The 20746-nt window shown below is 37.9% G+C and overlaps 2 protein-coding genes across 7 annotated transcripts in view; one reads left to right on the top strand and one right to left on the bottom strand.

Moving 5' to 3' along the window:
• PHKB (phosphorylase kinase regulatory subunit beta) overlaps positions 1–12396 on the bottom strand; it is an 83178-nt gene extending 70782 nt beyond the window's left edge. For 2 of the 6 annotated variants that reach the window (XM_063334431.1, XM_063334432.1), the window contains exons 1-3: positions 12245–12396; positions 3216–3305; positions 854–992 (exon numbers count right to left, since the gene is read on the bottom strand). In XM_063334431.1, the coding sequence (XP_063190501.1) occupies positions 854–992; positions 3216–3305; positions 12245–12335 (320 nt within the window). In that variant the 5' untranslated portion in view covers positions 12336–12396. Of the gene's footprint in view, positions 1–853; positions 993–3215; positions 3306–5301; positions 5320–9574; positions 9688–12244 lie in introns of all 6 variants that reach the window. The other 4 variants (XM_063334434.1, XM_063334433.1, XM_063334435.1 and 1 more) reach the window with 4 other exon arrangements.
• Positions 12397–12515: 119 nt separating this feature from the next.
• ITFG1 (integrin alpha FG-GAP repeat containing 1) overlaps positions 12516–20746 on the top strand; it is an 86009-nt gene continuing 77778 nt past the window's right edge. Inside the window, exons 1-5 of the mRNA XM_063334437.1 lie at positions 12516–12750; positions 16348–16420; positions 17840–17985; positions 19640–19697; positions 20338–20412. Of these exons, the coding sequence (XP_063190507.1) occupies positions 12576–12750; positions 16348–16420; positions 17840–17985; positions 19640–19697; positions 20338–20412 (527 nt within the window). The 5' untranslated portion in view covers positions 12516–12575. The remainder of the gene's footprint in view (positions 12751–16347; positions 16421–17839; positions 17986–19639; positions 19698–20337; positions 20413–20746) is intronic.

The raw sequence follows: 20746 nt of genomic DNA on the forward strand, positions 1-20746 counted from the left end.
TTACTTCAACAGTAGCTCTTCATATCATTTCTGGCTCTGCTTCTGTAAGATATACCAGTATTTTGTCCAAGGATGCGATCACTACCCTCAATACAAGACACTGATCACTAAAAAGAGCAAATTATTCAATATCTGCACACCATCTTCTTCCTCAAAAACACCACATTTGAGTTATCATCACCTCTGTCGCTGTTTTCCTGGGTGGCTGGGATAGCAAGGTTGGAAACAAGGAATACTAAATCTTAGAAGCAATTTCCATAGTCATTTGACCTAAAGGAGAGCGAATTATGAATAAATTATTATGGAAGTAACTCTCCCATAGTTCTTAAGGTCAGAAAGAGAAAGAAAGAAGAAACAGAAAATAAGAAGAGCTAACAATGGAGACTGGCCAGCTGTTGTACCTAGTGAGGATGATAGTCACTATTATTTCCCAAATAAATGTTTCCCAGCATTCAAGGATTCGGTCCCCTGCAAGTACCCGGATTGTTACTACCTGCAACAAGCCTGCTTCTGCTCTGAACTCTCCTACTCTCCTTTACTCTCACATGTAAAATGAGCAGGTTTCCTTCAGTACAGTCTGCCACAATAACCTGTATTTTTAATAGCGTGCATTCTGTTTCAGAATATTGGTACAAATTAAATTATATGAAAGCGTGTTTACTAACCAAAAGTAGGGCAGTATTTTTTAACCTAGTAGCTACATAAATATTTTTATTGAGATTTGGAAACACGTACCATCTCTATGGGTTTACAAAGCTATTCTTGATAAAGCTTCATCTTTCAAACATTCCCAGGGAACCGCACAACAGAAAGCATGTAACACGGCAGAGACGTGCGTTTAGAAGTTATTCACCTGTAAGCAAGGGCTAATGCCCAGGCACATGCAGCGCAGTAAAGACTGTCATGTACTTTTGCCTTTCGGTTGTCACCATATGTCTTTGTAGGAAACAGACCTGTCGTTGGGCTTTGATGAAGCAGCAACGTTGACTTAACTGGAAAAAGGAAAAAAGAAAAAATAGTATTAACAACATTTACGTTTCTTCCAGTTTCTACATAGATTTTCAGGAATCAGTCAAGAGATGAACCCGTTAGAGCACATACAACATAAAACAGAATAGAAAGAAAGGTAAGGAGAAAGACACACAAGAAAAATTTTGTCACACTGGTTTTTCAGTCAAAATAGACCTTTTTACATAAAAATCAGTATTCAAAACTATTTATATGGCTCTGTTCTAGTACAACTCTACTTCATACAGAATCTCTACAATGCAACCCAGTAATTTCCCTTTTATGAAAGAAAAAAAGGGAGGGATACAGTATGTCAACTGCCGCCAGATAATTTAAATAGTTGAACTCTGCAGAACTCTACATTCATAAAAATTAAATTTTTAACTTATGCCACATTATTGTACCAATATTTTTAAAAAAGGAGTAAGGAGAAAGGATAACTACAATTATTTAGCTCAGTACCTTGACATAAAAATAGAACAAGAAAAAAAAATAGAACTAAATATTACTTTAATTCTTTTTGTACTGTAATATTTTGCATTTTGTGAATTGTTTTCCTAAAATTGTATAATAACCAGCATGCTACAAGATTGAAACTGGGTTTGATGTCTTTGAACATGACCCTTCTAACAATAACTTGTCTGTTATAAGACAAGAAAGCAGGTTTCTTTCCAGAATGTTATCAAGCATCAATTTTAAAAAAGCCTCTGTATTGTCATTTATGTATTATAAATTAAGTATTTTAAATTAAATGTGGTTTTCTGCATTATATTCTTCAGTGACTTAATACCTTATAACAAGAACTTTGATAAAATGTTACCTGAAAAAGTCAATATAGATTATTCTAAAATGAAGTATAAATTCAATAGTAAATTTTTACTGAGGCAGCAGACTGCTTGCAACATAAGTGCCTGACAGATAAATAGCAAGCACCACCAGATTTGCTGCTGTCAAGCATTAAAAGTGAATTGAACAGTCATCTCCTCTGTAAGAAAGATAAAAGCAGTGCATCTACAAAGAGCAACACATCTATGGATAGATCAGGCAAAACTCACACACTTCACATCAAAAAGCAATTTGAATGAAGGGAGTCTCACCCCACATTTTTAGAATGATGGAAAAATTGTTCACTATTCTATACCCTTGACTGACTAAAACTTAAATTTTAAACAGTCAATTGCACAGCCATTAAAAAATGCCCTGATTTCAGAATACAGGCAGGACTTTATAATAACACAACCCCCCTCAACACCCAGAACAATCGCTTTCTTAATTGTGTAAGTTTTGGGCTTAAAATGATCTCATAATGAAAAGAAAAACAGGAAATATGGCTTGAAATGAGTTACCTACCAGATAAAGTTTTGGCACAAAAATACATTATGGTACCATTAATAACAAAAATTAACTTCTCATCCTGGTTTCAGCTGAGACAGAGTTAATTTTTTTTTTAGTGATTGTTGTGTTTCGGATTTGGTATGAAAGGAATGTCAATAATGCATGTTGTTTTAGTTGTCACTAAGTGAACGTTTATACTAATCATGGACTTTTTTCAGCTTCCCATAGAAGCTGAGAAGGAGCACAGACAGAACAGCGGAGTGCCCAATGGAATATTCCATACCATAGATGTCATGCTCAGTATATAAACGGGAGCTGGCTGAAGGGAAGGAATCTGTGATCTCCGCCAGGCCAGGCTGAGCAACCAATTCACTGGGCGGTAAGACTGACTTGTGTCTTGTATGTTCTTTTACAACAATTACTATTATTTTTGTTATTTTCCTTTTCCATTATTGTTCTATTAAACTGTCTTTATCTCAACCCACGAGGTTTTTTTTCCTTTCTCCTCCTTTTCTCCCTACCGTTCTGGGGAGGGAAGGTGGGGGTGAGTGACAGGCTATGTGGTGGTTATCAAGTGCAACTCAAAATCTGTTCTACCATTTGACAAAATGCAGGTGACAATTTTGAACACTATTTACAGGCCATGATTTTTCAAGCAATGTACGAAATATCCAAATACATGCATTATATTATCACAGGAATCTTAAAGGAATTGTAATGACAGAACCCTATACCTCTCAGAAAATAAAAAGCCGTATAAAGACTGCAGATATTATTTTAAGGCAAAGCTAATCACTGTCATAACCATAACTGTAAACATTTTAGTAAGTTACACTGAAAATCTTTGCTGGTAGAAACAATTATTAACTTACCAATTCTGTAATAATTATCTAATTTATCCCACAGACTTCCCCCTTCTGGTTTTGGAAGGTTAATACTTTTAAGTGGCTCATAAATTGAACCTAAAAAAAAAAAAAAAAGAAGAGAAAAACCAAAATCAAGATCAGAATTAGTTTCATAATTCTACGATTGCTAAAAAATCCTGCAATATGATTTTTTTCATATTTGTTGTACCAAGGCACAATTCATCAAATTTTATTTCAAACAAAAAGAGTTGTAATTTCTATAGTCTCAGACAGTAGATTTTATACACCTTTTTTCTACAGTACCTGCCCACACAAACAAGTCCTCCATCTGGATCTCCAATGCCTTGTAGATATTCAGCTACAGCCAATACTACATAAATGTATAATTATTGAAGACCGCCTATTAAATGTTAAGAATTTTCTAGGAATATTTTCTTAGAAGTTAAGTATGCTACGAACAGAATTCCTAAAGGTATGTAGAAAAACAGAATGAAGAGGGACAAAAGTAGCCCAAATTTAACTATTACTTTCCTACCTGCCTTCTAAAATGGTGAACATTTTCACTACTAATGTTTTAGCTATCCTAACCTCATTTTCATCCACCACCACAATAAGTCTGGCTGATTTCATGTCTTGAATCAAAAAAACAACTTGGCTTGTTCTCACCTACTACCAAAGCTTAAACAACCTCTCCAACAGACAAAGCCCCCAAATTACCTATATTCCAGAGAAATACCATGTTATCAAATCCAGATCTTTCTTTCTCAGTATCCCACATATTGATTGCTTCCCTATTTGCACCTGAAAAGCCCCATTTCCTGATAGCTTAAACGAGCTACCTATCAGAAAGAAAAGATTTCTTAAAAATTACTGGGATAAGCCATTTCCAACTTCTAATTTAGAGTAACATACTGCTTTCTTTCCACAAATCACTTTGGCTTTATTCAGTGTTCTGGATGGCAAGATCTCACACAGAGCCATTCGGTAAAAGGAAGAATGAGAATTTCCCCTTTCCGGACTGCATGCTGTACTTCTGAAAAGCTTGGAGAAATGAACTGCCAGGGAAGCCCAGCCAGCCAAGCAGTTCTGGCAGGATGCAGCTGAGTGCTCCTACGCAAGTTGCCTATATCCAGGCATTAGACAAGAGATTGTCCATAAGCAGGACTCTCATCCAAACGAAATGAATGCGTGTGGAGTGGTGACAAAGGCTCAAGTCCTCTGGTGGAAACTGGAAAAAGTTTCTTGCCCCTCAAGATTAGCCTCAAATTAGCATTACTTTTGCTTTGCAGTTGTAGTAGTTAAAAAAAAAAATTGACCCCTCTTGGGCACACTCCAGCGGGTCAGTTGTGCATGGATTCTCTGGGGATGTTGAGCACCATCTCTGAGCTTCCCCTACAGCCTCTCCTTTCCTCCTCAGAGAGGTTAAGCTACAAACAATAGCAGGACAGAGCCTGAGAAGGAAACAGAGAGACCCCAGTTTATTTTAGTTGCCTAAAAAGACAAAGCTAAAAGAAATGAAGTTGTTCTGTAATGGAAAAGAAAAACTTGAAATATACCACACCTTTTGTATCTTCTGTTTAAAAATCAACATTCTGAACCCAATTTAAATCAATTTTTCAAAGCAATTCTATTTCTCTACTTCTTTTTGCCTAGGAATTCCTGTCCATTAGAAGATTCTTAATTTATATCGTTATACTATTAATTGTTATCTTGCAAAAGCACACAATACAGTGACCTGTAGTAAATGTAATTTTATAAGGTGATTCAGTAAAAGTAGGACAGAACATGAATAGAAAAAAAAGATCTTCAGTAAGTGAATTATTGCATAAAAAGTAGCAAATTTATGACAAATATTTACTTACTAGATTTTCAAAGGCAAAATTAAGATTCTTACTCATAGATTTGTTAACTGTGTAACATACATAGTACACTGTCCTTTGTGTGTGTAAAAGGTTCAGAATGTTTATTTCTTGCAGAAACTGTTAATGCCAGCACTGCACCATGAAAAACAGTTGAGCATTCACAGGCACGCACACTTATACACACAAATCAAAAGTTTCTAAAATAACATTGCTCTAATTTACACACTTACCAGACAACCTGTGACCCTCTGTGGCCAACAGAGAAACAAAATAAAGTTATCATGAACAAAAAGTATATTCTTCTGTATCAGAGCATTCAAATACTTCAACTTAGTGCAGAAAGATGACTGAACAGAATAAACAGCATGAAAATGTCAAAGCATCAGTACCTACAAAATATATCCTTTTACATGTTTGAAACTTTACTAGCAGAAATAAATTCAAGCAGCCAGATTAGACTTGATGAAACAAAAAGGTGAAATGAATTCAATGTTCAAGAAAATTGGCAAAAATTAAAGTTTTATGCCTTGAAATATTCCTTAGAAGTAGTCCTACTACAAGTAGGAAAAAATATTTAAAGGAACACTCAAAATCCAAGTTTTTCACATACTCTTCATTAATCCCTTATCAGCTCTACATAGTTTATGTTTTGTTTGAGTGTCTACAGCATTCTTCTGGACAAATCCTGTAGTAAGTTATGTTTCATTAGCATCACAATTCAATCAAAAGCAAGAAACAGATAGGACAAACATGTAGCTAGCTGCTCCTTCCGTGTGGTTTTGTAGCAAGACCATAACGCAGTGGAAGCTATTTTTAGAATAGCTAAAAAAAGCCCATCTATACTCTTTTCCAAAATCTATTTGATAGTCCATTTCAGCAAGACAAAAATCTGCCATGGAAAGATATTTGCAGGTATATATTTAAAATAGGTTTTAAAACAGATAAAAATGACAGCAGCAAGACTCTGCAACACTTAAACATAAAAGAATGACATATGCAAATAGTAGTCTGGAGTTCTCAGTTTGTACATTGGCATTCAAAACAAACGGAATGAGGACATTAGTTTCAAATACTATTTTTCATAAGTATCTCACCTCATTGTAACCACACAGTGCGAGTTGTTTTTTTTTTTTAGGTAAATAAGTACATATGCTAGGAAAGAATATTAAAAAAAAAAAGTATTTTGTGGATTTAGTATTTCTTCAGCTGTATAGCAGTATAACAACCCTATGCAAAATTTAAATAGCGTACACGGTAGTTCAGATTTTCTTCCTCAACAAATGAAGTACGCCCATTATTTCCTTACAGCAGAATGGATTGCTGCAAGTCAATAACTACTTCAAAATCACTAAAAAAACCAAACAGATAAGAAATCAAACTGTTGCTTCCTGCATTAATATATTTAATGTCTGATAAGAGAACATTGAAAATCCTTATCCTGAGTCAAATTAAATCCCTGTTTGTCTTCAGATATTGCACTGACTGAATACACGATATCCGTATTTTGAATCAAAAATGAATCCCCTTTCATTTTCTACCACTTACAGGTTCCAGAGTAATATGATTTCACCATTCTTCAAGTTGAAGAATTACTAAGAAGGATAGTAATTTCCTTTCAAAGTATTAGAGAACAGGAAGAAACCTGAAACAGCCCAACAACTGATAACAGAGATATCAATTACTAGTGTAGAACTACGGTAATAAACAGACAAGCTATTTCTGACTTAGCTAAGACATGGAAACTCAAAAGAAAACATTATCCAGCAGATGAAACTCAAACATACAACAATTCCAGGAAAAATTTACAATTTAATTATCTCTTCTAAGCAGAATATAAAAATGAAGGAAATTAAGGGAAGTTCTCTGAGGTAAGCTATTAGCAGTGTAAATACTTATGTATATACAACCTCTGGAGGCTGAGAACATTATGTCATCGTGATGTTAAAGTACTTTCCCATCCACTTCATTTTTATTCCAGTTTTACTCGAGATTAGCATTAATTGCTCTTCAGGGAAGAGCTATAAACTGCCTAGATGTTTAGATTTAAAGCTGCAGCCAACATTTTGAAACCCTGCTCCCAAATTCATATACAGAAGCTTTGAAAACGAACACCTCCTTGAAGATGGCTGCAATTGCAGATATTAAAGAAAAACAGGCATCAGAATGGAACTGTGTACCTAGGCTATGGATAAAGATTTGTATATCTCAACAAGGATTCATTATTCAAATTTCTCAAAGTACAGAATTTTTAAAAAAAAAAACACCAAACACCCCCCCGAAGTTTAATCACAAACAAATGGAAGCAACATGGCAAGAATTTTATTTCCAACATTTTACATGTCAGAAGAACAAAAGAAAACGTTTACTTGCATAATTAAATCAGACAGATCAAACAAACAAACAAACAAAAACCTGTGAATACCAGATTTCTTTCCAGATTTGACGAGAATAAAAACTGACCACGGTCCTTTAACGTGACACTAGTTCTGGATGTAATCCAACACTTGAGACATGAAAAAGTTCTGGATCTCAGATCACAGCACCTTTCATTACCCAATATTAGTATGGACAATAACATCTTCACTTTACAGAAGTCACTGGGATCAAAGAGGATTTTATTTCTTCATGTAGCAAAGTTTAAGAAATGATACCACATGAACAAATCATATCCTCCCAACATCACATTTCCTTTCCCTTGAGACTTCTCCTGCAATCTCTCCTGAGCTCAGACTTAACACAGTACTGTATTAATCCAACACTGTTGGACACAATACAGTTTATTCTCATAGTTTTCTGCCATGAAATACATCTGCTTTTAAGTTCGATCTCATGTAGTTGAGCAAGGGGATCTCAGAAAATTATTTTCAGAAGCACTTCTACTGGAAGGAAAATTCACTTCTCACATGCATAAATATCTGAACTCTGATTCCATGAACGTAACATGTACCAACTGTGCTGTTGCTGGTGGGGTTTTTTAATCCCTACGCACAGGATGAAACTGATCTCATAGCTGACCCTCCTTCGAGCAAGAGGCTGGAGTAGATGACCTCTTAACATCCCTTCCAAACTGAACTGTTCTATTATTCAATGAAAACATGGTAAGGAAACCCCAGGAGGGGGGCTGTGGGAGGAAGAAGAAAAAGGTATTAAGGTATTTCTCTGTCTGAAGAAAAATTAGAAGTAAACACAAAGCACAACGTGTTACCTAGGTTAAGTGATGATAGCAGCACAGGTAAAAATAAGTAAAACCTTGTAATAGTTTCATTTAAACAGTTTTAAAGTGACCAAACTTTTCAACTACCATTTATCAAGAAAAATCATGTGTTAGACTGTGCAGCTAATTCAATTAGAATTTCATGGAAAAAGAAAAAATATGTATCAATTTATTCTGTCCTTTCTCTACTTCCTAATTATTTGAAGTGATTTCTCTCTACAGTATGTTATACTTAATGGAAATTACTGATTTCAGGATTTACAGTAACTAACAACACACAGAAGTTACTGAATATCAGAAATAAAACAGACCACGATGCCAGTATACAGGAGCTTCACATAAAGAAAAAACCACCAAAATACCAAGGTCTACCACAGAAGCCTTGTCAACGCTACAAGCAAGGCAGGAAACCATGCAGGATATTCAAGGCAGTCATTGCCATTTCTGAGAACTCAAAACAATAGCTCTTAAAACTAATAAAAATGTTTATTTTGCATCATAGCAACAGGAATATCAAGTATCAATATAACAGTTAGGAAAGAGTATTTTTTTTTATTACAATGTCAACACTTCACATGTCCTTTGACATTAAGGAAGGCAAAAGAGAAATGCCACAGGCAGGGTTGGGCCATTCAAGTGACTCAGTGGTAGCAAGTGACAGCTGAAATCCCCTTACCGGTAACTCTCATTAGCACTTGCACCACTTCTGTGTTCCAGCACAGACTAAACAAGAGTCCCATACAGTTCTCCCCAGATCAGCTAGCTTCACATAAAGACACATTTGTTCCACTCCCTTTTCAAAATACATTGAGCTAAAACAGTAATGGTCTTGACAACTTCATATAGTCTACCTTCTAAAGAGAAGCTGTGCCAGGGGGCTCTATTTTGCTTCCATTGGAACAATGGCTTATTGGGAATTTTACTTTTTTTCCCTCTAAATCAGTCACATTGGGGGTTTTTAGGAGTTAAATGTTAACACAATTCTTAGTGCACCTTTCACATGAACATCATCTTAAAAGAGAAATTTCAGTTCAGAGATTGTTAAACTGAGAAATACTTACTAGAACACAAAACACAAATAAAATTGGAAGATCTGAGCAGTAGATTTCAATCTAAGTAGATTCCAATTTTCAGAAATTTTCACTGAAAGAGCTCAAATTTTTAGGTTCTACTGTACAGTGCTAAAAAATTGCTGGCACAAAACACTGCATGAAACACAAAACACACAATTATTTTTTGTTGAGTTAAATAGCCACAAACAAAAACAATACACAGAACTGCACACTTACCAAATTTTAAAAAAGCATGCGCAGAGGAGGTTCTGTCATCATCCAAATTGGCCATTTCAAATTGGTGCAGCTAATCACAAACGTCTCAGGCTAAGCTACAGCAATTTTCAAAACTGTTTAGTAAATGTTAAAGGCAACCAGCATTAAATTAAGTGAAAGCAGTATTAGTGGAGTTATTAACATGACAGAGTGCACAGCACAAAGGGTAGTGAAGTTTCATCACATTTTATGTTTCCTTCTTCTACTCTAAAAATTGGGTTTATTTTGCTTTTACTTCCACAAAATAGAGTAAAATGACACAGTCTATACAAAGTCCATCTTTTGACATTAGACAGTAGCTACTGTTGTCAAGTAGTTGCTACTAATGTCAAGAGGTGCTGAATTAAATCTATTTATTTCAAGATTAAATAAAAATACTGATTTAACTAGTGCATACCAAAAAAGCGTTAAGTAATAGTAAGCACGGGTAGCTAAAATTCTGCTTATGCATAGTGCTGCTTTTATCCCATGTGAAATTTACACTAGGATGTTTCTTGCAGTCATATATATTGCTTATGGTACTGAATATCTCAGTTACTTGAAGTAAAACTTCTTCCAGTTCCAGTAAAATGAGAAATACTGTTTCTAACTATGATAACAATTTTTCCCAAATTTTAAAGAAGTTTATATCTTTTCTAGTAACCAAAATGTCAGGGGTTACAGACTGGCCAACTACTGAATATCCTTATAATCTGCTCCTAACTGTTAATTATCACAGTAGCAACAAATGAAACAGTATTTTATTGCTCAAGGAAGGGAAAGAAAAAATTCTCAATAAAATTTGTTTTACTGGGAAAAATGTAATTCATAATTTAATATACATAAACATGAAGAGATGGATTACCTCACACAGGATAGGGCCTTAAATGATACTTTGCTGTCAGCTATAAAACATGATCACTCATGCAATTTGTGCACGTAAGTCTATACTCCATGTTTACTATATCTTACTGCAAGCATCATACTAAAAAAAAAAACCAAAGCAAACAGTACTGTTTGTAAACTGGGACTCGAGCATAGTCCTCAGCCAATTCAGAACAGTATGGGCGAGTTTCAGCCACTTTTCAATGACTGTATCGACCATGTCTTTTCCTGACAGTGCCAGAAGGGAAGTATAAATGCTCTGAAGTTATACAAATTTCAACATACTTCTAAAGATGCAAGAGTAAATTAGAGAGAAACAAAGACATGATTTTCATTTTTAGGTAAGAATATTACCTGAAAGATTACACATAAAATTTGATTTTTAAATCAACTCTTTTATCAGAAAAGCATTTCAACTAAAATAATCTCAATTTTTTTTCAGTAAATAATTTTCTTCAGTTACTATATAAATGACAAAATCTCTACGAACAGGAAAAGAAGTGAACTTCAATAATAATCTGTCACTACTGAAGACACTTTCTGATACATTTAACAAAAACGTCGAAGGCAGCAGCAGTTAGGAAAAGCATTTCAAATCTTCCAAATGCCTTCTGCAGTCACAGGGCCTGGTTCTACATGGGAAGCCCAAAGTTAGCACGCTGCCTTGTGACTCAGGAGTCACATACTCCAAACATGCAGGTTCCAGACTTTATTTTATGGAGCTCTACAGCTACGTTTATAGGTCAATTTTCAGATAACAGTACCGTGTAATCACAATTGTCCACAAAGTAACAACTGATTACTGGATAGTCTTAATCATGGTATTTTGCAAATTAATACTATACATAAGTAGAATTTTTAAAGCCACATGAATCAGACCAGTCTTTAATCAATTAGCTCTCTGTATGAGAGCCCTCATAAAGCCCTGTTTTCTTTTCACACTGTCTGATCAGTCATTACCACAATAGAACCAATCAAATATGCAAACAAGGAAATACTGATTTGAGTTTTACAAGCACATATGACACGTAATAAACACCCCAGGGATCACTTGGAAAACTGCTCCCACTAGAACATTAACAATTAGAGCCCTACTAAGACTGCATTTTATTTAAAAAGAAAATAGTAATTAAAATTCGAGTTTTTTGAATTTTGGAAATTTATGCCAACTAGGTAAGCATCCTCCTTTTCATTTAGGCCAGAACGTAGCTGCGGTCTAGGTTCAGAACAAGAAGTTCTCACGTTAAAAAAAAAAAATTATCTTTACCCAAGGGAAAGCCTGGCAAAAGCCGGTCCTTTAGCCTAAAGCGCCTGCAATTCTAGAACGCCTCATCTGCCCGGCGCGAAGCCGCCGCAGCACCACCAGGCACGGCTCCCTTTTACAGCCCCGCTACCAAACGCCACCTGTGAAATCATCCGAAACTCTCGCCCCGCCCGGGACACCCGTGCTGGAGCTCCGCCACGGGGCCCTGCTACACCGGGGATCCCGCCTGCCCCGTACGGCTGCCCTGGGGGGCGTCTCACAGCCTTAGGCCGTGCGACGCCCCCCAGGGCAGCCGTACAGGGCCCAGCAGGGGCCCACCGGGGCAAGCGGGCCAGGACAGCAGTGAGGGACTCGCCAAGCTGCGGGGGAGGCGAAAACAGCCACAGGGAATACGTGGGACAAGAGCTCGGGTCGGGTGAGGGGAGGGAGGGAAGAGCAGCAAGGGGGCGGTTAGTGCTGAGGGGGCCCCGGGGCCCCCCTCAGGGCAAGCCAAGAGGTCAGACCTGAACGTTTACAGCGAGCCCGCAGCTCCAGCATCTTCCAGCTCACATCAGCCATATGGGCCGCCGCCGGGGACGTTGCCGCCGCCGCCATGGCGATAAGGACCCGCCGCTCCCCTCGCTCCGCTCCGGCCGGGACAGCGGCTCCCGCCTCAGCGCAGGCGGGCGCCGATCTCCGCTCGGTTACCCACGGCAGCCGTAAAGAGCCTCGGCGCGGGCCATCACGCCGTTGTCGCAAAGCCGCCGGGTCAATCCCGGAAGCGAGGCGGAGGTTGTGGCGGGCACACCCCGGCGCTGCCGTAAGTGATGCGGGAGGGGGCGGCGGCGCTGCAGGATGGCGGGCGGCCGCCGCGGGCTCTGCCTGTGCCTGCTGCTGGCCCTGGCGGCGCCCGGCCGGGCCCTCCAGAACGTTACCGCGCAGCTCTTCGGGGCGGAGGCCTACGGGACCCTGGCGGCTTTCGGTGACTTTAACTCGGACAAGCAGACGGACCTGTTCGTGCTGCGCGGTGGTGAGCGCGGCGGGGACGGGAGCGGGCTGCCGGCCCTACTGGGGGGTGGGGGCGCAGCTAGCCGGGTCCCGCTGTGGGGGTCCCCGGGCAGCATCTAGGGGTCTTTCCAGCCGGCGTTGGGAGCGCCGGTGGCCCGGGCGCGTTCCCGGTTACCTGTTGGGATGAGCGGGGACCGGGCAGGCCGGCGGCGACCCGCGGTGGGAGACGGGCCTCCGCCGGGCCACCCTGCCCGGCTCCCTCCCTCCCTGCCGGGGTGTGCTGGGGAGGGCACCGGCTGCCGGTGCGAGAGCTGCTTTCTCCGTTGTTGGCGGGTAGGGAAAGGCTTTCCTGGTGGGAATGGCCCCGCGGGGAGAGGGACTCGATGGTCCCCCTGGGTGTCTCATGGGTCCCTTCCCGTGGGACCATCGAGATGCCCTCTGGTCCTGGGCGCCTCACCCGGCTTGTCCCTGCCCGGCCTGCGGTGCTCGGGGCCTGCGGCGCTGCTGAGGGCCCCCACTACGGTCAAGTGGACACCACCACTGCGGTCAAGATTAAAACTGACATCCCCTTCACTACTGAAGTATTTTCTGTGTGGAAAAAGATAATTGTAACTTGCACTAAAATGTGGCTTCATATAGGGCAAGAAATATTTTTCTTTAAAGATTAATTTATGGTTGTGAAATAATCTAAAGACTGCCCTACAGAGTGAGTGGTCACAAGTTGTTTTTTCGCTCCCGCTTGCACAATATTTTGGGAAACAGGGATGAATGTTTCACAGTTGTAAAGAGGACAAATTGCACGTTATCCTACCTTGAACACGATGTTAAAGCGGAAGGCTAGATAAATTTGTTCCCCACAGCTGTCATCTGCCATGAGTTTCTGTTTGGGCTTCAGATACAGGGGGACCCCAAATAAGAGCTTATTTTGAGTGGTCGTTGTTATTTGCAGATGTTAATCTTGGCTTATTTTATTCGCTTGAAGCTACACATAAAGATAATAAATTTATTCTCAATTTCACCTTTTTTATTCCTTCAATCTCAGAAATGTTTCTGTAAGTAGCTTGGGTAAAGCATGAGTGAATTTCCCATCTAGTTGAGATACTTAAGTGCGTGGCTTCTTGAAAATGCTCCACTGGCTTATCTACTGGAAAAATGGCCTGAAAGATTAGATTTAAAACGAACTTCGATGATAAGAGATTTAATTTTTACCTTCTTATGTTTCAGATGAATGCATATAAAAATGTGAATAGTTAAAAGTTTTAAAGACGAGACTTACGGTTTCTTCTTTGCTTCTGCACAGCTCTAGTTTTCCTGCTTGATACTCTCTGTAAAAATGAGCCAGACATAACATACTTGAAAACAACATTTTTCATAATTTAAGTCTTGACAAAAAGTAGCTTGAAAAATTCACAGAATACCTTCTAAACAAAAAGTAATAGCCAGTTCTAAATAGAATTCTAAGTAGCAGAATAAATGGTAGCCAATTCTAAGTAGTACCGAAGCACTGGAGATCATACTGGACTTTGAGGAATAGTGATCTGGTAAAGAAGCCTAGTCTCTAATAATCCTGACCCTTAATAAGAAAACTGGGATGATGTCTTGGGCCTCTTGCTGTATTTATGTTACTGTTCCAATTTTGAATTACTTTATGAGAGTTATGTTTCATGTGTTCGGATACTGGAAAGAAAAATCAGTTTGTACTCGGAGCTTTGTAAGAGAGTGAAGTAGCTAAACACAGGAGGTGAGCTACATCCAAAAGCATCTTGCCGCAAAAGCAATTCAAAATTACCAGTGGACCCTGGGTTTAGTCTGACACTAAAATATATGAACAAATGGAGTTGTGCATATGCTTATCAGTTTTGTACGTGTATGCGCACAACAGGGCTAAGCAGGGAAGCTCGTGCTGTTTGCCTGTTTAACCTACCACCAGCTGGTTGTGTTTGATGCCTCTTCTAATAGTACAGGGCAGTGAGTGATCCTTCCTATGTTCACCTTCTACGTTTCACTGGGGAATTTTGAAAACTTTTGTGGTATCCTCACTCAGATGTTCAAACTGAAGACTTCTAATCTATGTAGTTGTTGTTTGTACAGAAACTATTCCCTTTTTTCACCCTCCTGTGTATTTTTTTTCCTTCTGTATTTTGAGATGAGAGGACAAGAACAGCAGACAGCATCAAGGACGTGTGCACTGTGGATTGATATAGTGGCATAGTGATTTTATTTTCTGTTCATCTAATAATTTCCAGTAGTCAGTTTGTTTTGACTATTGATGAGCACTGAGCTGATTTTTTTGCAAATCTTATCTTTAGTGACCATAAAATCTCATTTCTGAGTGATATAATTGACTTGGAACCTCGTATGTGTAAAAACACATTTGCTTCTTCATCATCATCATTACTGTACCACGTAGATGATAAAAAGGCAGGTGAAAGTCTATAGTGTGAAATCAGAATTACAAGTTTTAGCAGTCACCCACAGCTTTATTATCAAAAGCTTAAGCAGCCAGCAGGCTTCTTCATCTTACTGTGTGCCAACTCTTTCAATCATCTGTGAACATGTAGTGCAGCCCAGGCTCTATTAGCTTGCCAGGCAGGGCTGCACTAGTCGTCCCTACCCATTTTGACAGGTTTTGTTTTCATTTACTGGTTTGTTGGCATATTCTCCTTGGCAAATATGTTTATGGGAGTTATCTTTTTTTTTTCATAGCCAGGAAGCATGCATTCTGCTATTTCACAGCTGTGAACTTTGTCACAGAATGATGCTCTTGAAATATACTGTGGTAGCTCAGGTTTGGAGCCGCAGAATTATTTTCGATTAGGTAACCTAGTTCTTGCAGTTTGGGATGCTACAGGTGAATTTCTGGGAGAATGCAGAAAACACATATAATAAAGAATGAATAAAAAAATTTTTTTTTTATCAGCTATGAACTATTATTTTACTTGCACAAGTAAGAGCGTGTGTATTGTGGTTTACTGAGAAAATACATTTCATTGTTCAGGTCTATCTTATTTTTCTTCCCTGCATTGCAATTATTTGTGCAACAGGAAATATGGGAATTTATTTAGTTTTTCATGAAATCATTAAATGATAGTGGCTTGTATCATTGCCTCTTAATGAGGAAATGCTGCAAGGAACCAGGTTATGTCTGTGAGGTTCACTTAAAGTGCTTTTGTCAGCTGACTTGGGAAGCAGCATCAGATCCTGCTATGGCAGAGACAGTATTAAAAGAATTCGTGTGAGTTAGCTTTTAAGCTTTAATTATTTGTGTGGAACTGATGCCTACTGCTTTTCCACATGTAATGTTTCCTGACTCGTTATAGGAAACTTTATTTTAAGCGATGTGATAACAATAGCAGAGAGAAAGTCTAACACTGAGCCCCAAAGAAGATTCTTGATAATTAGCATCCCTTTGAGATGCAATTAGATTTATAGGTTGTATTGAAGAAGTGCTCCTTTTGCTTCCTTTGGAATGAGGAGGAGGTAGTTGTATGGGAAGTCTTTCAAAGTTTTTGCTACTCTGAGGAATGACTATTTGTGGCATAGCTTTTTAAATGTTGTTTTTGTATATAAACCATTTGCAATCCTCCTCTATTATTCATCGTCTTACTTGCTTTTGCAGGAAATGAGTTGATTATCTTTTTGGCTGACCAAAAGGAACCCTACTTTAAGCCCCGTGTTAAGTTACCAATGAAGTAAGTATTGACATGCGATGGTGAAACAATGTAAGCGGACGATTTTCTTGGAAGTGCACCTCTGCGGTCGGTGGGAACGTGACTAGAATTGTCTGTGCTGTTGCTGTTTGGCTGTGGTGGTCAACTTGCCCTTAGACCTCCAGTTCTTTGACCAGCTTCCTGATTAATTTCCTGTTATGTTTTGGTTTGGATTTTGTGGGTCAGATCGGAATTTGTGGAGATGAGTTTTGTCGTTTGTGTTGTTACCTAATAGGTGTGACTTCCCACCCTCTTATGGAATTTCTGTGCTTTGTTTTTTTTGTCCTCTAATTAGTATTAAAAATGCCCATGTTTTGGAACATTTTTGCAGTTGACTTATTTTTTCAGGACTTCATTTCCTCGTAAAGCAAACTATCATTCCATATCTTAGGTTAAGTCTTTTTGGGAGGTAGTATTTGTCTCTGTCCCAAGACACGTTTTCAGGGAAATTCTTCTAGTTGCTGACGGAATCCAGCCAATATCATCCTCTTTAGAAAGAGATATGGAGAATTGGTGTTCTGATATTTCTGTATAGCGATCTGTTCCTTTCTAAAGTTTAAATGTGGCTTTAAAAAAAAAGCATCAATTTTTAATAAATGTAAAACAAGCTGTGTGTTTATGTACATGTATATGTATAGTTTTAACCATAATAGTATTACTGGATATGTTATTGCTTATGAAGAATACTTACTAATAGTATTATGTCTATTAAAAGTTAAATTGCTGTTATAGCTCAGCTTCATCTTCTGTTGTTCTATGTATTTGTATCTTTTGTTATTCCCTCCAGTCTTGGAAGGAGCTTGTTCTAGTGCATTGGAAATTATCTGCTTTTAATTCTTAACAGAATGATCCATGTTTGTGTAAAGCAGAGTCTCTGGGCAGGTAACCAAGTAAAAAAAGATCGAAAGAACAAATGTAGGGAGGAGTGGTAAGATGTGGCAGAAGATGGGAGGAGATGACGACGTCTTTAAAAAGATTTAACTATCTGTCTGACTCCTGCTGAAGTTCCTCTTGTTGCTTTGTGCTCTTGCTCTTGGAACGCAACCAAAAGATCCTGCTCTCTGAAACACTGGATCTACAGCAAATGGAAGGGATTTAATGAAGTCTAGATAGCACTAACAAACAAGATACGGCTGAAGAATGCCTGTTAGCTGAAGTTTAGAGTTAAAAATGTCATCCTTTCTTGGAGGAAGACAGGCTGCAGAATGCTTGATTTAAAGTTACTTCTGCAATAGATAAGGACTTTAAAACTAGGTTGTTGAAGGAAAATATTGTATTGGACCAACTATTAATAATTGGGACTAAAAGACAAGCCTTTGAGCACACAAATATTTTGAATTTTCATGCACACGTTTGTACAATTATTTGCATGTAGTTGTTTTGTGTTTTTTTTACTTCTAGATCACTCAGTGTTACCATAACCAGTGTAGTTCCTGGAGATTATGATGGTGATTCACAAATGGATGTCCTCCTGACTACTCGGGCACAAAATCACGGCAGAGATGAACTTTCAGTGTTTATTTTCTGGGGGCACAACCAAACATTGGGTGAGTTGCTGAGACTGCTTATTAATAAGATTGTTAGACTCTTCAATAATTCAAAGTATTGTCAGAAAGTTATAACTTGTTTTAAAGTGTAGTGATTGTTTTTACAACTAAAATAGGGATTAGCAGCTATTCATCTTTGCACCCATATACTATCTTGCTGTTAAACTGCATTCGGTAATTAATGAAAGAGAAGAAAGCTAAATCTCTTACTTTATATCATGCAAGAGACATAACCAGACAATATTACAGTTGGACAGTAACCCACTACCTGAAGATCTACTTCTCATGGCTTCCCCATTATGGATATCAGCTTCACAAAGATGATCTCAAAAGATTTACCTTGAATTTAAAATGTGCTCAGAATCTGTTACAAAGTGTAGTACATAAACTTTGAAAGTATCACACCTAAACTTACCAGCAGTAATATAACACTTTTATTTCTATTAAACCAGTGATACACTGAAGTAGGTTTTAGGAAAGAAGTTTCTAGAGTCTCTGTCATTGGAAGTTCTCAAGAACTTTAGAATCAAGTTTTCAAGAATCGTTTAGTGGTGTTCTAGGTACAGCTGATTCTGTCTTAGGGTAAAGTTATGGACTATGTGACTTCTTGAAGTCTCTTCTGTTTTCTGTTGACCTTGCTAGGAAAGGGTTTTGCAAAGAGTTTAGGGTTTGAAGACAGACAGAAAAGCGAAAGAAGATACTCTTAAGTCCAGAAAAACTGCTGAAGAGTAATCACTATTATAAACAACTGTGTTATAGAATAGTTACAGGTGAGGCACGTGATGACCTTAGATACCATTGCTTCTGGCTTTAATCAGAGGTGAAACAGGTGACCTGGGAAAGTGCACTGGATCAAGCGTTAAGAGAATAGGAATCTGTAGTATTGGGACGAACGTGAAGGATTTGGATTTATTTATGCTGTCTTGCTTCTGAATAAACAAGTATTGGGAGAGGCACAAATAAGCTTATGGGGCTTAGAAAAGGAGTCAGAGGTTAAAAATTCCAGCAATGGTTGATATGTAGTGAGGCTACTGGGAAGGTATGTGGTGCCTCCTTGGGTAATGGAAGTGTGACAAGTCAATAGGAGGGTACCGTCATATGAAATGTGGAAGCTGGAAAGACAAACATTAGGGAGAGAGGAAGGAAACGGGGATGATGTGTCAAGGAGTTTGGATTACAAGTAAAAGTGAAGAGTGAGAGATGATAATCAGATTAGGATTTAAAATCCTCACTTCCCATATAGGCAGTTTACCTCTAATTTTATTTGAAACAGTCAGTGTATATGAATAAGAATGTTTTTTACAGTGCAAAACATTAAACAGAGGTCTTATGCACAATGTTAAAGTTTTAGAGTGTCTTCATCCCAACTGTTTCTGATTTCTTGTGTCTATGTGACTGCAGTCATATATAGAAACAGGTTTCACTACGGTCTATTTAGAACAACTTGTTGAAGAGTTTAGTGGAGAGAGAAGAAGCTTCAGCACCTTTCCTGCATAATTTCAGGAAGCCATTTAGTTGTTTATGCTCAGTGGTGGCTGATTTTTTAATCATAAAATTGATGGTTGTATATTAATAGAAGAATTATATCTAAGTTAAAAATTTAAATGTCATGACATATTGGTAATTTAATCAAATGAATATTTTCTGTTTTCAGATCTGAACCATAAAACTATGTTAAATAAGACTTTTCATGATGAGCCTCTAGTAATGGAGTAAGTATGACCTACTTCTTTAGAAAACAACATTTATAATGGTGACTAAGAGCAACTTAAATATATTTTAATGCTGAAATTTGAAACACGTGATCTGTATCTTTTAAGAACAGGGTGGTTTGTGTAATGTCAACTGGTCTAACAAAAGATGATGAAACATAAGTCATCTTTACAAATCTTGTATATTGTATCGTCCTGGCAATAGCAACTAAAAAAAAAAAACCACTAAAAAAGCTTTTTCTTTTTTTTTTTTTATTTCAGTGCTCTGTTTTGTACAGAAAAACAGCCGTTCTTTTTTTTTTTTTTTTTGGTGAATTTTGTAAAACAAAAAGCTCACTGGCTTATCAGACTGAGCAAATATCCCTTTCATGGTGCACTTCCCTTTGTGTGAAATGCTGAACAAAAGAGACGGGGGGAAATATAGCTGGAAAATCAAATGCATGGCATAGTGTAAAGTACTGAAAGAATCGTACTACTACTGGCAGCTCAGACAAGAGCCAAAATTCAGAAAAGACTACACATCTGAAAATTCTTCATTGCTTGTTGGGAAAATGCTAACCAAATACAGGCTAATTTAAGAACAGTTAGTTTCAACTCCTATAATGACTAAGGCAATATTGAAATTGTTTTGCATTTTCAGCTTTAATGGAGACTTGATTCCTGACGTCTTTGGTGTCACGAGTGATTCAAGTAAGCCACAGATATTGATAGGCAGGTAAGCTAAGGGTTTGTTTATTAGCATGAATTTCGATAATTTATTCATTGTGTATCCACTCTGTTCTTATTAAAGAGGCATAAGACTCACGTCTGATGAACTGTGCAAATATATGAATCTTCTCTCATTTCAGTGTGTATCTTTAAACATTCCATAACAATCTGCATCTAATTTTTAAAGTGTTATTTTATAGAGCAAGTAGTTGTTTTATAGGGGAAGTAGACTTTCTATGAGAACTGAGAAAGAAATTACTTGACATGAGAAATAGGATAATTGTTTCTTGGAACAATTATAGTCTCCTTTGTTTAGTGTGCTGTTATATTTATTATTGTCT

This window comes from Chroicocephalus ridibundus, chromosome 4 (assembly GCF_963924245.1).
Source record: "Chroicocephalus ridibundus chromosome 4, bChrRid1.1, whole genome shotgun sequence".
In the NCBI taxonomy this organism is placed as follows: Eukaryota; Metazoa; Chordata; class Aves; order Charadriiformes; family Laridae; genus Chroicocephalus; species Chroicocephalus ridibundus.